Source organism: Ascaphus truei, chromosome 1 (genome assembly GCF_040206685.1).
Source record: "Ascaphus truei isolate aAscTru1 chromosome 1, aAscTru1.hap1, whole genome shotgun sequence".
NCBI lineage: Eukaryota > Metazoa > Chordata > Amphibia > Anura > Ascaphidae > Ascaphus > Ascaphus truei.
Window position 1 is genome coordinate 553462807 of NC_134483.1, and position 17403 is coordinate 553480209.

The 17403-nt window shown below is 47.7% G+C and overlaps 1 protein-coding gene across 1 annotated transcript in view; it reads right to left on the bottom strand.

Annotated features, from left to right (window-relative positions):
- The window catches only part of LOC142466610 (uncharacterized), a 164000-nt gene extending 149067 nt beyond the window's left edge, over positions 1–14933 (bottom strand). Inside the window, exon 1 of the mRNA XM_075571865.1 lies at positions 11965–14933. Within this exon, the coding sequence (XP_075427980.1) occupies positions 11965–12105 (141 nt within the window). The 5' untranslated portion in view covers positions 12106–14933. The remainder of the gene's footprint in view (positions 1–11964) is intronic.
- Between the last annotated feature and the right edge of the window lie 2470 nt (positions 14934–17403).

Here is a 17403-nt window from a genome sequence, read left to right on the forward strand (position 1 = left end):
GTATAAAGTGTACAAACTAACAACATGAATTATAGATACAAGCTTGGGAGACTATAACCCACGCGTGACATATGTATAAAGTGTACAAACTAACAACATGAATTATAGATACAAGCTTGGGAGACTATAACCCACGCGTGACATATGTATAAAGTGTACAAACTAACAACATGAATTATAGATACAAGCTTGGGAGACTATAACCCACGCGTGACATATGTATAAAGTGTACAAACTAACAACATGAATTATAGATTCAAGCTTGTGAGACTATAACCCACACTTGACATATGTATAAAGTGTACAAACTAACAACATGAATTATAGATACAAGCTTGGGAGACTATAACCCACGCGTGGCATATGTATAAAGTGTACAAACTAACAACATGAATTATAGATTCAAGCTTGGGAGACTATAACCCACGCGTGACATATGTATAAAGTGTACAAACTAACAACATGAATTATAGATACAAGCTTGGGAGACTATAACCCACGCGTGGCATATGTATAAAGTGTACAAACTAACAACATGAATTATAGATACAAGCTTGGGAGACTATAACCCACGTGTGACATATGTATAAAGTGTACAAACTAACAACATGAATTATAGATACAAGCTTGGGAGACTATAACCCACGCGTGGCATATGTATAAAGTGTACAAACTAACAACATGAATTATAGATACAAGCTTGGGAGACTATAACCCACGCGTGACATATGTATAAAGTGTACAAACTAACAACATGAATTATAGATACAAGCTTGGGAGACTATAACCCACGCGTGGCATATGTATAAAGTGTACAAACTAACAACATGAATTATAGATACAAGCTTGGGAGACTATAACCCACACGTGACATATGTATAAAGTGTACAAACTAACAACATGAATTATAGATACAAGCTTGGGAGACTATAACCCACGCGTGACATATGTATAAAGTGTACAAACTAACAACATGAATTATAGATACAAGCTTGGGAGACTATAACCCACGCGTGGCATATGTATAAAGTGTACAAACTAACAACATGAATTATAGATACAAGCTTGGGAGACTATAACCCACGCGTGGCATATGTATAAAGTGTACAAACTAACAACATGAATTATAGATACAAGCTTGGGAGACTATAACCCACGCGTGCATAAGTATAAAGTGTACAAACTAACAACATGAATTATAGATACAAGCTTGGGAGACCACAACACACGAATTGACATATGTATAAAGTGTACAAACTAACAACATGAATTATAGATACAAGCTTGGGAGACTATAACCCACACGTGACATATGTATAAAGTGTACAAACTAACAACATGAATTATAGATACAAGCTTGGGAGACTATAACCCACGCGTGACATATGTATAATACTGGGTATAGTTAACCAGTTCAGTGAAGAATGAGATGTTGGATACAATTAGTTACTGTTACACTGCAATATATATAGCGTTTGAGGCTATAACTGGATGCGGTCACAGAACGGCAGCGCGGGGCTTGTATACACATTGTGTGTGTGTGTGTGTGTGTGTGTGTGTGTGTGTGTGTGTGTGTGTGTGCGTTTAGACTGCAGTACGTGACCGGCATATGTAACAGCGGCTCTGCCATTGGCAAAGAAGGTATTTTAATAAGCACAAATGCATGCCCTCCCCTAATATAGAAACAATCTGCTTTTTATGACGAAACAAGAAAGAGACAGAGTATATAGATATATATTTATATATGTGAGCGGCATTATACCAACTGGACAAACAGAATCATTGTGCATAATATTGCAGCGGCTTCTCTGTGATCAATAACATTCTCTACTTTGCATTAAGTCCATGGGAAGTAATGACTTTGTAACTTGCTATATATGAGGCACAGTCAGGCATGCCTCTAAGCATGGACACAGGCTCCGCTTGATAACAAAGAGGAATTATTTTATACATATATACTCTGCATTGCACGATGAGCAGTCAAGAAGAGATATTATTTATAATACCATTTGCTAATACAATCTTACTCACTTTGCCAGCAAGTGACCTTACAACAGTATTTTAAGCATGTTGTGATTACGTCATCTAAGCGAGTTCTGTTGATATATACAGTACTGTACTCCTTTCAATATTTCACTTAGTATATTTTAGACACTAGTACCTAACTCATTCACTAAATAGTGATTCTGTGCATGGAGATGGTAACACGTACTATCAGTATGTTTAAGTAAATTAAGCTACATTAAACATTTATGTGGCAGATAATAGATCATTTGAGCAGTGTTTGTCTGGTATACATTGTTGACAGCAGCTAATCTATTCTACTTAAAAGGGTTTTCTAAGACACAAAGTTATGAAATGTGCCTTTTTGAACTCTTAATGGAACTCAATGTATTTTTTAGAAGTATTTGGTTTAAGGGATTGGCCATGGATATCACTACCAGGTCCCTGTATACAAAACTGTTTTAGACTATTCACCAATAAAAGAATCTTAATTTAATAATCATTTCTCATACTGATTACTATTAGTGCATTCATTGGGGAATCTTAGTTTGTGTCATGAACACCAGTGAGTTGTCCCCGTTCCATTCCACACTGGATCTCATTGCAAACTTTTAGCAGGGTAGTTACGGTGGAGTGTTTGGGGCGAAAGCCAGATTGGAATTGGCTAGGGAAATTTGTCTTGTTATAGTAATCGCTTAATTGGGAGTGGACACATTTTTCCATGACTTTGGATAGAATTGGGAGAAGGGAGATTGGCCTGTAGTTTGAGGCAGTGTTTTTGTCCCCACTTTTGAAGATTGGGACAACTCTGGCAGTTTTCCTGGTCATGGGGATATGGCCTACAGACAGGATAGAGTTGACTATGGATGCAATTGGTTTGGCAATGGCTGGGGCACCAAGTCTTAGGAACCTAGATTGTAGTAAGTCAGGTCCACATTGGCTGCTTAGTTTTAGTTTGAGGAGCGCTTGTGTAATCTCCTCTTCGGATACTCTGCCAAATTGAAAATGTTGGGAGGGGGTGGGACTGTAGGGATACTCCCAGGATGAGATTCATGTTTGTGGTTTGGGCTGCGTTTTGCTAATAAGTTAGTGGCGCACCCCACAAAGTAATAATTGAATGCATTTGCAATGTCAGTGGGGTCTGTCAGAGTAATATCCCCCTTAGTGATATTACTTGGTTGTTGATGGTTAGGAGGCTGGAATATATTGTTGATAACCTTCCAGAAATTAGCTGGGTTTGATGTATTCTGGAGGAGATTGTCAGAGTAATATTGTGCTTTTGCATGCCTTGTTTGCCTTTTGCACACGTTCCGCAGGCATCTGTAGTGATTGAGATCCTTGGTAGTGCCAGTTACTTTGTAGCTTTTCCACAAGGTATCCCTGAGCTGGTAGAGTGCAATAAGGTCAGGTGTAACCCATGGAAGGTGGGCCCCCCGTACCCTTATTTTGCGTAGTGGAGCATGGGTATCGCAGAGTTTTAAGAACTCGGATTGGAAATAGTCGAGCGCAGAATCAGGGTCGGGAATTAAATCGATTCTGTGCCATGGGCAGTTGATAAGGTCATCCAGAAAGTGTTGTGTGTTAAAGTTTCGAAATGTTCTAGTGAGGAGAACTTTAGGGCTTGAATGGGGTGGCCAATAATGCCCTGTTCTTCGGGGATTATTACTATTATAGGATAAATGTAGGCTTATTGTCAAAATATAATAGACACTTTTGTATAGATATATAAATTGAAACTACTCTGATGTACCTGTGTAGGAAAAAGAAGTTAAGTAGCAAATGAGGGGAGAGAGGCTAGGGGAGAAACATAGGAGGGGGGGAGAGAAGAGAGAGAGATGAGGGGAGGGGTAGAGAGTGAGAAGGGGAAAGAGAGAGAGGGGAGGGAAAGGGGGGAGAGAGGGGGAGGGAAAGGGGGGAGAGAGGGAGAGGTGAGGGGGGGGAGAGAGGGAGAGAGAGGGAGAGGCTGTGTGAGAGGGGGAGAGAGAGGGAGGGGGAGAGGCTGTGTGAGAGGGAGAGAGGGGGGAGGCTGTGTGAGAGAGAGGGGGAGAGAGGGGGAGAGAAGGGGAGAGAGGGGGGAGAGGCTGTGTGAGAGGGAGAGAGGGGGAGAGGCTGCTTGTGCTGGGAGCGGAGGGGCTGCCGGAGCTGGGACCGGGAGAGGCGCTTATAGTTAACAGTTTTAAAATTGGTGTTTTTTTTATTTCAGATTCTCAGCGCTCCCCCTGTATCTCTGAAAGGTGAGTTGCCAAGTTCACAAAATTCCGGGCATCACTGAATGAATAATGCCCGGAATTCTAACCAATCAGAGAGCAGGGGTTTCAAAAATGCCCTGAATTTGACTGCTTTAGCCTATAATTTTCCATACACAGTACACTATTGCATGGTCACTGAAAATGTCCGGAAGGATGCCAGAGGATTGGATTCTGCTGGGATTTGAGGAGAGAATCCAGTCTAGCAAGGAATGGTTATATGATTTCAGGTTTATCTGTGTGGGTTGGGAAATGAGTTGCGATAGGTTAAGTGACTTGAGTTGTATCTGGATTTTGTGGTTTTTAGGGTCTAACCAATTGAAGTTGAAATACCCAAGAACTAGCAGCTCACTCTTCTCATTCTGAGAGGAAATGGAGGCAAGAAATTGGGTGATGTCAGTCAAGGATTGTAGAGGGGCTTTAGGGGGGCGGTAGATGCCAGCAAGCAAGATGGGCTTAGAAAAGGGGAGGCAGATTTTGCCAACTAGAGTTTTAAAAGAGGGTGGGCTTGGTGGGCAATTTAACAGTGTAAATTGTAAGGTGTCTGCAATATAAAATAACACCCCTCCTCCTCTCTTTGACCTATCTCTCCTAGAATTGGAGTATCCCTGAATGGCAATATTTGCATCGGGAGTTTTAGGGGTTAGCCATGTTTCTGTTCGTCCAGTTTGGGCAGCAGACTCCGGATATTTATATGGGAGAGAGATAGGCCTTTTTGGAATTTGAAGGGGGTATTCTCAGGGGCATGGGACAGAGTTGAAATGGGAGGGCCTGGGTTAGGTTCAATAACACCTGCTAAATAGAGTAATAGTATGAGTAGAAATTTGGTTAGTTGTTTGCAAGTTGTACATTTGTGGTGTTTGCCATTAGAGTGAGCAGTGGTTGGTGTGCTGGTTTTCAGGGTTCTCCACCAACATTCAGTAGATAGTGCAAGGCTTCTGAGTAGTCCAGTGTGTATAATGATATTGGGCGTGGGCCAGGAGGTGGGAGTGTGTAGGGGATAGAGAGAGTAACATTTCCATGAGGCCACGAGAAAGAACAAAGTGGAGGTAAAAAGCAGGTACATTATCCCAGAGGTAGGTAATGCTGCATGGAGCTGTTGTGAGCCAAGTGAGTGTGTGCAGACTAAACAGCAGGGGTGTGCCTTTTCCTTGGCAAAATGTTTTGCTGCATTGCAATGCTCGGGTCTATTAAGGGTTTGTATTGGGCTGAGAGGGTGAGGGTTGGGGGGGGGGCCGTGTTGGGAGAGGCTTCAGTAAAATAAGGTGTAAAGTGTGTGGGGGGGGGAGGCTAAGGCTAAGGCCCCGCTCCCAGAGTCAGCGCACCCGCACTGCAGACTGGCGGGGCGCTGACATACACAGACCGCGATATGCGGTCTGTAGGGAGCGGGAGCCGGAGCGGGAGGTGGGCGGGAGTGAGAGGCTTGACAGGGAGGGGGGCGTGGCTTGAGCGGAGGGACCTGCTACTCTCCCCCCCCTCCCTCCACGTACTCGGGCTGGAGCTGCTGAGGGTAAACACACACGCAGGCACTCATACATACACACACACACACACACGCAGGCACTCATACATACACACACACACACACACGCAGGCACTCATACATACACACACACACACACAGGCAGGCACTCACGCACTCATACACACACACGCGCGCACACACACACGCAGGCAGGCAGGCACTCACGCACTCATACACACACACGCGCACACACAGGCAGGCACTCACGCACTCATACACACACACACACAGACAGGCACGCACGCACTCAGACACACACAGACAGGCACTCACCTGCTTTCACTCCACACTCCTCCCCGCTCCCCGAAGCCTCTCCTCCTCCCGAAGCCTCCCCTCCCCATTGGCTCTCAGCCAAACCACGTGATGCATCAACGCTTGGAAAAACCATTCTCTTGTGTCTCCTAGCGGCTGACGCGCCACAGCGTGTAGTCAGCTGTGCCGCAAGAGGGGACCGGGACCGGCTCGCGAGGATTCCCCTGCTGGTGGGGAACTCGCGACATGGCCGCCCGCGCCAACGAGCGCAGCGGGACCGAGGCCTAAGTGTGCAGGCTAACAAGCATGGGGTCACAGTGTGGTCAGAGTAGCTCACCGTTTGTTGCCATGTGCAGAAGAGTTTGCAGTATGTCCAGTCCCCAGTCACCTCTAGTCAAACTACAGTCTAACTATATATTCTCACTTAAAATGATCACTTTGAATGCATCACTCTTAAGATACCAATGCGTCCCTTACGCTTTTGCTGTATACTGGACACTCTCCTGCTACCCTCACCGGGCTTCTGACCCTGCACACGCTGCTTACGGGGCCCTGATGGTGTTGCTGTATACTGGACACTCTCCTGCTACCCTCACCGGGCTTCTGACCCTGCACACACTGCTTACGGGACCCTGATGGTGTTGCTGTAAACTGGACACTCTCCTGCTACCCTCACCGGGCTTCTGACCCTGCACACGCTGCTTACGGGGCCCTGATGGTGTTGCTGTATACTGGACACTCTCCTGCTACCCTCCCCGGGCTTCTGACCCTGCACACGCTGCTTACGGGGCCCTGATGGTGTTGCTGTATACTGGACACTCTCCTGCTTCCCTCACCGGGCTTCTGACCCTGCACACGCTGCTTACGGGACCCTGATGGTGTTGCTGTATACTGGACACTCTCCTGCTACCCTCACCGGGCTTCTGACCCTGCACACGCTGCTTACGGGACCCTGATGGTGTTGCTGTATACTGGACACTCTCCTGCTACCCTCACCGGGCTTCTGACCCTGCACACGCTGCTTACGGGACCCTGATGGTGTTGCTGTATACTGGACACTCTCCTGCTACCCTCCCCAGGCTTCTGACCCTGCACACGCTGCTTACGGGACCTGATGGTGTTGCTGTATACTGGACACTCTCCTGCTACCCTCCCCGGGCTTCTGACCCTGCACACGCTGCTTATGGGACCCTGATGGTGTTGCTGTATACTGGACACTCTCCTGCTACCCTCACCGGGCTTCTGACCCTGCACACGCTGCTTACGGGACCCTGATGGTGTTGCTGTATACTGGACACTCTCCTGCTACCCTCCCCGGGCTTCTGACCCTGCACACGCTGCTTACGGGACCTGATGGTGTTGCCGTATACTGGACACTCTCCTGCTACCCTCACCGGGCTTCTGACCCTGCACACGCTGCTTACAGGACCTGATGGTGTTGCTGTATACTGGACACTCTCCTACTACCCTCACCGGGCTTCTGACCCTGCACACGCTGCTTACGGGACCTGATGGTGTTGCTGTATACTGGACACTCTCCTGCTACCCTCCCCGGGCTTCTGACCCTGCACACGCTGCTTACGGGACCCTGATGGTGTTGCTGTATACTGGACACTCTCCTGCTACCCTCACCGGGCTTCTGACCCTGCACACGCTGCTTACGGGACCTGATGGTGTTGCTGTATACTGGACACTCTCCTGCTACCCTCACCGGGCTTCTGACCCTGCACACACTGCTTACGGGACCTGATGGTGTTGCTGTATACTGGACACCCTCCTGCTACCCTCACCGGGCTTCTGACCCTGCACACGCTGCTTACGGGACCCTGATGGTGTTGCTGTATACTGGACACTCTCCTGCTACCCTCACCGGGCTTCTGACCCTGCACACGCTGCTTACGGGACCTGATGGTGTTGCTGTATACTGGACACACTCCTGCTACCCTCACCGGGCTTCTGACCCTGCACACGCTGCTTACGGGACCCTGATGGTGTTGCTGTATACTGGACACTCTCCTGCTACCCTCACCGGGCTTCTGACCCTGCACACGCTGCTTACGGGACCCTGATGGTGTTGCTGTATACTGGACACTCTCCTGCTACCCTCACCGGGCTTCTGACCCTGCACCCGCTGCTTACGGGACCCTGATTGGCTGATTATTGAATTGGCTGCTGCGGACGTGCGACGCACTGAGGTGACGTCATTACCCCGATCCACGATGGCAGCGGGGCGGAGGTCTGTGGCTGACTGACGGGTCCCAGCTAGCGGTGCAGGACAGGTTCGCTGAGCTGCTGTCCTCATTGTAACCCTGTGGGTGCTATGTATGTAACGGACTTTGCTACGCTAACGTGATTGGATACTCGCTGCACCTGGGGTTACGTTTCCTGCCCGGACCAGAAGGAGTTTATGCTGAGGGATCCCCACAGAGCAAGTCATCAACCTCCAGAGTGTTAACATGTCCCCTAAACCTGTCCTGCTTTCCTGATTCATTTATCTTGTACGTGCAATCATTTACACTTTAATATGGTCACAATATCATTACTTTACTATGAGTCGTGCGCTGTGTTCTCTCTTGTTTGCATGTTCCCTGCGTGATGTTCTCTCTTGTTTGCATGTTCCCTGCGTGATGTTCTCTCTTGTTTGCATGTTCCCTGCGTGATGTTCTCTCGTGTTTGCATGTTCCCTGCGTGATGTTCTCTCGTGTTTGCGTGTTCCCTGCGTGATGTTTTCTCTTGTTTGCGTGTTCCCTGCGTGATGTTTCTCGTGTTTGCATGTTCCCTGCGTGATGTTCTCTCGTGTTTGCATGTTCCCTGCGTGATGTTTTCTCGTGTTTGCATGTTCCCTGCGTGATGTTCTCTCTTGTTTGCATGTTCCCTGCGTGATGTTCTCTCGTGTTTGCGTGTTCCCTGCGTGATGTTCTCTCGTGTTTGCATGTTCCCTGCGTGATGTTCTCTCGTGTTTGCATGTTCCCTGCGTGATGTTCTCTCGTGTTTGCATGTTCCCTGCGTGATGTTCTCTCGTGTTTGCGTGTTCCCTGCGTGATGTTCTCTCTTGTTTGCATGTTCCCTGCGTGATGTTCTCTCTTGTTTGCATGTTCCCTGCGTGATGTTTTCTCGTGTTTGCATGTTCCCTGCGTGATGTTTTCTCGTGTTTGCATGTTCCCTGCGTGATGTTCTCTCGTGTTTGCATGTTCCCTGCGTGATGTTCTCTCGTGTTTGCATGTTCCCTGCGTGATGTTTTCTCGTGTTTGCGTGTTCCCTGCGCGGTGCTTTCTCGTGTTTGCATGTTCCCTGCGTGATGTTCTCTCTTGTTTGCATGTTCCCTGCGTGATGTTCTCTCGTGTTTGCATGTTCCCTGCGTGATGTTTTCTCGTGTTTGCATGTTCCCTGTGTGATGTTCTCTCTTGTTTGCATGTTCCCTGCGTGATGTTTTCTCTTGTTTGCATGTTCCCTGCGTGATGTTCTCTCTTGTTTGCATGTTCCCTGCGTGATGTTTTCTCTTGTTTGCATGTTCCCTGCGTGATGTTTTCTCTTGTTTGCATGTTCCCTGCGTGATGTTCTCTCTTGTTTGCATGTTCCCTGCGTGATGTTTTCTCTTGTTTGCGTGTTCCCTGCGTGATGTTCTCTCTTGTTTGCATGTTCCCTGCGTGATGTTTTCTCTTGTTTGCATGTTCCCTGCGTGATGTTCGCTCTTGTTTGCATGTTCCCTGCGTGATGTTTTCTCTTGTTTGCATGTTCCCTGCGTGATGTTCTCTCGTGTTTGCATGTTCCCTGTGTGATGTTCTCTCTTGTTTGCATGTTCCCTGCGTGATGTTTTCTCGTGTTTGCATGTTCCCTGCGTGATGTTTTCTCGTGTTTGTATGTTCCCTGCGTGATGTTCTCTCTTGTTTGCGTGTTCCCTGTGCGGTGCTTTCTCGTGTTTGCATGTTCCCTGCGTGATGTTCTCTCTTGTTTGCGTGTTCCCTGCGTGATGATCTCTCTTGTTTGCGTGTTCCCTGCGCGGTGCTTTCTCGTGTTTGCATGTTCCCTGCGTGATGTTCTCTCTTGTTTGCGTGTTCCCTGCGTGATGTTTCTCGTGTTTGCATGTTCCCTGCGTGATGTTCTCTCTTGTTTGCGTGTTCCCTGCGTGATGTTCTCTCGTGTTTGCGTGTTCCCTGCGTGATGTTCTCTCTTGTTTGCGTGTTCCCTGCGTGATGTTTCTCGTGTTTGCGTGTTCCCTGCGTGATGTTTCTCGTGTTTGCATGTTCCCTGCGTGATGTTCTCTCTTGTTTGTATGTTCCCTGCGTGATGTTCTCTCTTGTTTGCATGTTCCCTGCGTGATGTTTTCTCGTGTTTGCATGTTCCCTGCGTGATGTTCTCTCGTGTTTGCATGTTCCCTGCGTGATGTTCTCTCTTGTTTGCGTGTTCCCTGCGCGGTGCTTTCTCGTGTTTGCATGTTCCCTGCGTGATGTTCTCTCTTGTTTGCGTGTTCCCTGCGTGATGATCTCTCTTGTTTGCGTGTTCCCTGCGCGGTGCTTTCTCGTGTTTGCATGTTCCCTGCGTGATGTTCTCTCTTGTTTGCGTGTTCCCTGCGTGATGTTTCTCGTGTTTGCATGTTCCCTGCGTGATGTTCTCTCTTGTTTGCGTGTTCCCTGCGTGATGTTCTCTCGTGTTTGCGTGTTCCCTGCGTGATGTTCTCTCTTGTTTGCGTGTTCCCTGCATGATGTTTCTCGTGTTTGCGTGTTCCCTGCGTGATGTTTCTCGTGTTTGCATGTTCCCTGCGTGATGTTCTCTCTTGTTTGCGTGTTCCCTGCGTGATGTTTCTCGTGTTTGCATGTTCCCTGCGTGATGTTCTCTCTTGTTTGCGTGTTCCCTGCGTGATGTTCTCTCGTGTTTGCGTGTTCCCTGCGTGATGTTCTCTCTTGTTTGCGTGTTCCCTGCATGATGTTTCTCGTGTTTGCGTGTTCCCTGCGTGATGTTTCTCGTGTTTGCATGTTCCCTGCGTGATGTTCTCTCTTGTTTGCATGTTCCCTGCGTGATGTTCTCTCTTGTTTGCATGTTCCCTGCGTGATGTTCTCTCTTGTTTGCGTGTTCCCTGCGTGATGTTCTCTCGTGTTTGCATGTTCCCTGCGTGATGTTCTCTCGTGTTTGCATGTTCCCTGCGTGATGTTTCTCGTGTTTGCATGTTCCCTGCGTGATGTTGAGCCCCCGCTCTGACTCTCCACGGAGGTTAAAGGTTTTTTGTATCTTATTTTCATCTCAATTTCTTTATTTCCAATTTACACAACATTGTCTTCCCTTAAAACCTTTATAAGAGCACTTTGTAATTCACAACTTTATTTGGGTTGTAGATTGTCCACAATAATTTATTTATGATTATTATATATATATTATTATTATTATGATTATTATATATATTATTATGATTATTATATATATTATTATTATGATTATTATATATATTATTATTATGATTATTATATATATTATTATTATGATTATTATATATATTATTATTATTATGATTATTATATATATTATTATTATGATTATTATATATATTATTATTATTATGATTATGCTTATTGTATATATTATTATTATTATGATTATTATATATATTATTAGTATTATTATGATTATTATATATATTATTATTATGATTATTATATATATTAAGCTGCATTCGGTGCGCAGTTAATTGTTTTTTTAATGCGTCCCTGAGACTGAAGTTACATTAATACATCTAAGCAGTCACATGACCCTCCCCCCCAATAAATCTGCCTGTTACAAGTTGGATGATTAGCAGCACACAATTAAAGAAAAAAACACCTTTTGCTATGCAAACCATACCATAGATCAGTAATAAAGGCAGGATGGGGTATTTCTTTTAAAGCAGGGGGTTGCAGATCAATCTGCTCTCTGTATTAGGGTCCCCTCTATAATAGGAAGTCTCACCAGTCTCTGCATGTCGGCAGCTGAAGGGTCCGTCTGGGATCGGTAAATATTGTGTTTGTCCACAATGAGCTTCTTTTCCTCATCCTTCAGCGACAGGCTCAGGTGGGCCACAGCCAGGAGGAGCAGGGTCCGGCGATGCATTGTGAGCGCTGTGAGGGGCGAGAGCCTGCACTGTGTGTGTGTTCAGATCTTACACTGTGTGTGTGTGTGTGTGTGTGTGTCCAGATCTTACAGTGTGTGTGTGTCCAGATCTTACAGTGTGTGTGTGTGTGTGTGTGTGTGTTCAGATCTTTGTTCAGATCTTACAGTGTGTGTGTGTGTGTGTGTGTTCAGATCTTACAGTGTGTGTGTGTGTGTGTGGGGGGGGGGTCAAATCCTATAGTGTGTGTGTGTGGGGGGGGAGGGGGGTCAGATCTTAGGGTGTGTAGGGTCAGATCCTGCACTGTGTGCGTGTTTGTGTGTGTGGGGTCAGATCCTACAGTGTGTGTGTGTGTGTGTGTGTGTGTGTTTGTGTGTGTGTGGGGGGGGGGGGTCAGATCCTGCACTGTGTGTGTGTGTGTGAGGGGTTAGATCCTGCACTGTGTGTGTCTCTGTGTGTGTGTGTGTGTGTGTGGGGGGGGGGGGGTTTAGTTCCTGCACTGTGTGTGTGTGTGTGTGTGTGTGTGTGTGTGAGGGGTTAGATCCTGCACTGTGTGTGTGTGTGTGTGAGGGGTTAGTTCCTGCACTGTGTGTGTGTGAGGGGTTAGATCCTGCACTGTGTGTGTGTGTGAGGGGTTAGATCCTGCACTGTGTGTGTGTGTGTGAGGGGTTAGATCCTGCACTGTGTGTGTGAGGGGTTATGTCCTACACTGTGTGTGTGAGGGGTTATGTACTACACTGTGTGTGTGAGGGGTTATGTCCTACACTGTGTGTGTGTGTGTGTGTGTGTGTGTGTGTGTGTGTTGGGGGGGGGGGTTAGTTCCTGCACTGTGTGTGTGAGGGGTTATGTCCTACACTGTGTGTGTGTGTGTGTGTGTGTGTGTGTGTGTGTGTGTGGTTAGATCCTGCACAGTGTGTGTGTGTGAGGGGTTAGATCCTGCACTGTGTGTGTGTGTGTGTGTGGTTAGATCCTGCACAGTGTGTGTGTGTGTGAGGGGTTATGTCCTACAGTGTGTGTGTGTGTGGGGGGGGGGTTAGTTCCTGCACTGTGTGTGTGTGTGTGTGTGTGTGTGAGAGAGAGGGGTTAGATGCTGCACTGTGTGTGTGTGAGGGGTTAGATCCTGCACTGTGTGTGTGTGAGGGGTTATGTCCTGCACTGTGTGTGTGTGAGGGGTGAGATCCTGCACTGTGTGTGTGTGTGTGTGTGTGTGTGAGGGGTTATGTCCTGCACTGTGTGTGTGTGAGGGGTGAGATCCTGCACAGTGTGTGTGTGTGTGTGAGGGGTGAGATCCTGCACTGTGTGTCTGTGTGTGAGGGGTTAGATCCTGCACTGTGTGTGTGAGTGAGGGGTTAGATCCTGCAGTGTGTGTGTGTGTGTGTGTGTGTGTGTGTGAGGGGTTAGATCCTGCACTGTGTGTGTGTGTGTGTGTGTGTGTGTGTGTGAGGGGTTAGATCCTGCACTGTGTGTGTGTGTGTGTGTGTGTGTGTGTGTGTGTGTGTGTGTGTGTGTGTGAGGGGTTAGATCCTGCACTGTGTGTGTGTGTGTGAGGGGTTAGATCCTGCACTGTGTGTGTGTGTGAGGGGGTTAGACCCTGCACTGTGTGTGTGTGTGAGGGGTTAGATCCTGCACTGTGTGTGTGTGTGAGGGGTTAGATCCTGCACTGTGTGTGTGTGAGAGGGGTTAGATCCTGCACTGTGTGTGTGTGAGAGGGGTTAGATCCTGCACTGTGTGTGTGTGTGAGGGGTTAGATCCTGCACTGTGTGTGTGTGTGAGGGGTTAGATCCTGCAGTGTGTGTGTGTGTGTGTGTGTGTGTGTGTGTGTGTGTGTGTGTGTGTGAGGGGTTAGATCCTGCACTGTGTGTGTGTGTGAGGGGTTAGATCCTGCACTGTGTGTGTGTGTGAGGGGTTAGATCCTGCAGTGTGTGTGTGTGTGTGTGTGTGTGTGTGTGTGTGTGTGTGTGTGTGTGTGTGTGTGTGTGAGGGGTTAGATCCTGCACTGTGTGTGTGTGTGTGAGGGGTTAGATCCTGCACTGTGTGTGTGTGAGGGGTTAGATCCTGCACTGTGTGTGTGTGAGGGGTTAGATCCTGCACTGTGTGTGTGTGTGAGGGGTTAGATCCTGCACTGTGTGTGTGTGTGTGAGGGGTGATATCCTGCACAGTGTGTGTGTGTGTGTGTGAGGGGTGATATCCTGCACAGTGTGTGTGTGTGTGAGGGGTTAGATCCTGCACTGTGTGTGTGTGTGTGAGGGGTTAGATCCTGCACTGTGTGCCTGTGTGTGAGGGGTGAGATCCTGCACTGTGTGTGTGAGGGGTGAGATCCTGCACAGTGTGTGTGTGTGTGAGGGGTTAGATCCTGCACTGTGTGTGTGTGTGTGTGTGAGGGGTGAGATCCTGCACTGTGTGTTTGTGTGTGAGGGGTGAGATCCTGCACTGTGTGTGTGTGTGTGAGGGGTGAGATCCTGCACAGTGTGTGTGTGTGTGTGAGGGGTTAGATGCTGCACTGTGTGCCTGTGTGTGAGGGGTGAGATCCTGCACTGCGTGTGTGTGTGAGGGGTTAGATCCTGCACTGTGTGTCTGTGTGTGAGGGGTTAGACCCTGCAGTGTGTGTGTGTGTGAGGGGTTAGACCCTGCAGTGTGTGTGTGTGTGTGTGTGTGTGAGGGGTTATGTCCTGCACTGTGTGTGTGTGTGTGTGTGTGTGTGTGTGTGTGTGTGTGTGTGTGTGTGTGTGTGTGTGTGTGTGTGTGTGAGGGGTTAGATGCTGCACTGTGTGTGTGAGGGGTTATGTCCTGCACTGTGTGTGTGAGAGAGGTTAGATCCTGCACTGTGTGTGAGTGTTATACAGAGGGACCCCTGTGAGAGAATATAAAGGCTCTGACAGGGAGTAACCTGCGTCATTTCTCCGCCCGCTGAGGCATTGTGCTGGAAGCAGAAATATTGTGTCTGACTTGGGACTGGGCAGAGCCTGGAATACAGAACATGATGTACAGGGACTCATAGCAACTGTATGTGTAAATATGTAACCTCCCTATATAAATCCGACACGCTCTATACTGAGGGGTGTGTGTGTGTGTGTGTGTGTGTGTGTGTGTGTGTGTGTGTGTGTGTGTGGTTACTGTGTGTGTAAATATGTAACCTCCCTATATAAATCCGACACGCTCTATACTGAGGGGTGTGTGTGTGTGAGTGTGTGTGTGTGTGTGTGTGGTTACTGTGTGTGTAAATATGTAACCTCCCTATATAAATCCGACACGCTCTATACTGAGGGGTGTGTGTGTGTGTGTGTGTGTGTGTGTGTGTGTGTGTGTGTGTGTGTGTGTGTGTGTGTGTGGTTACTGTGTGTGTAAATATGTAACCTCCCTATATAAATCCGACACGCTCTATACTGAGGGGTGTGTGTGTGTGTGTGTGTGTGTGTGTGTGTGTGTGTGTGTGTGTGTGTGTGTGATTACTGTGTGTGTGTGTGTGTGTGTGTGTGTGTGTGTGTGTGTGTGTGTGTGTGTGTGTGATTACTGTGTGTGTGTGTGTGTGTGTGATTACTGTGTGTGTGTGTGTGTGTGTGTGTGTGTGTGTGTGTGTGTGTGTGTGTGTGTGTGTGTGTGTGTGATTACTGTGTGTGTAAATATGTAACCTCCCTATATAAATCCGACACGCTCTATACTGAGGGGTGTGTGTGTGTGTGTGTGTGTGTGTGTGTGTGGTTACTGTATGTGTAAATATGTATCTGCTGCTGTAACCTCCCTATATAAACTCCGACACACTCTATACTGAGGGGGGTGTGTGTGTGTGAGTGTGTGTGTGTGTGTGTGTGGTTACTGTGTGTGTAAATATGTAACCTCCCTATATAAATCCGACACGCTCTATACTGAGGGGGGTGTGTGTGTGTGTGTGTGTGTGTGTGTGTGTGTGTGTGTGTGTGTGTGTGTGTGTGGTTACTGTGTGTGTAAATATGTAACCTCCCTATATAAACTCCGACACGCTCTATACTGCTGCGCTCAACGGCCTCATTAAATAACAGGAGCCTTCTTTATTGCACCCCACAAGAAAGCCTCCTAAATAAAACGTTTATTTATATTGTTAAAACAGGGAAGACCAAAGAAAATTATCTTAATAAAAACCGCTTGCTAGAGGATAAAGTTGTATTTATTTATATTTATAGAAATGTTTTACCAGGAAGTAAAGTGCCTCTGACAGAATAAATCCTTATCCCAAATCCGTAGTGCCCGGCTTCTCCATTCATATTCATGCTTAGGATCTCGCCAGACAGGTTTTCCCCTGAACCATGGGGCACCGGTATTAAAATGCAAGTATTTAGCTCTTTTTCCTGATTTATGGTGTGCACACGGAACCCTTTTTTGTACTTTTACCAGGCAAGTAATACATTGAGAGTTACATCTCGTTTTCATGTCCTGGGCACAGGGTTATAATGACAGATACATGGTTACATAAAATGAACAGGGTTATACATTATATATAAAGACACTGCATGCACAGTTAGAGATAATATATATTATGGGCGTATGTAACAGTTACCGACTAAATAAAAATGTGAGACAGCCTTAGTTTTGAAAGAGCTTTGACTGGTGGCGGCTGTGAGAGTCTCCGGTAGGTTGTTCCAGTTGTGGGGTGCACGGTAAGTTAAAGCTTGACCTCCAAACACAATTACTCAATAGCCAAAGAGTCATACAGTATGACAGGAGGCAAAAAAGCAGAAGCTCAGAGAGAAACGCGCACCTGGTTTAGGTGAGGTGCGTGTCCCCAGAACCTCAGAGAGAAACGCGCGCCTGGTTTAGGTGAGGTGCGTGTCCCCAGAACCTCAGAGAGAAACGCGCGCCTGGTTTAGGTGAGGTGCGTGACCCCAGAAGCTCAGAGAGAAGCGCGCGCCTGGTTTAGGTGAGGTGCGTGACCCCAGAACCTCAGAGAGAAACGCGCGCCTGGTTTAGGTGAGGTGCGTGACCCCAGAACCTCAGAGAGAAACGCGTGCCTGGTTTAGGTGAGGTGCGTGACCCCAGAAGCTCAGAGAGAAACGCGCGCCTGGTTTAGGTGAGGTGCGTGAGCTCAGAACCTCAGAGAGAAACGCGTGCCTGGTTTAGGTGAGGTGCGTGACCCCAGAACCTCAGAGAGAAACGCGCGCCTGGTTTAGGTGAGGTGCGTGACCCCAGAACCTCAGAGAGAAACGCGCCTGGTTTAGGTGAGGTGCGTGACCCCAGAAGCTCAGAGAGAAGCGCGCGCCTGGTTTAGGTGAGGTGCGTGACCCCAGAACCTCAGAGAGAAACGCGCGCCTGGTTTAGGTGAGGTGCGT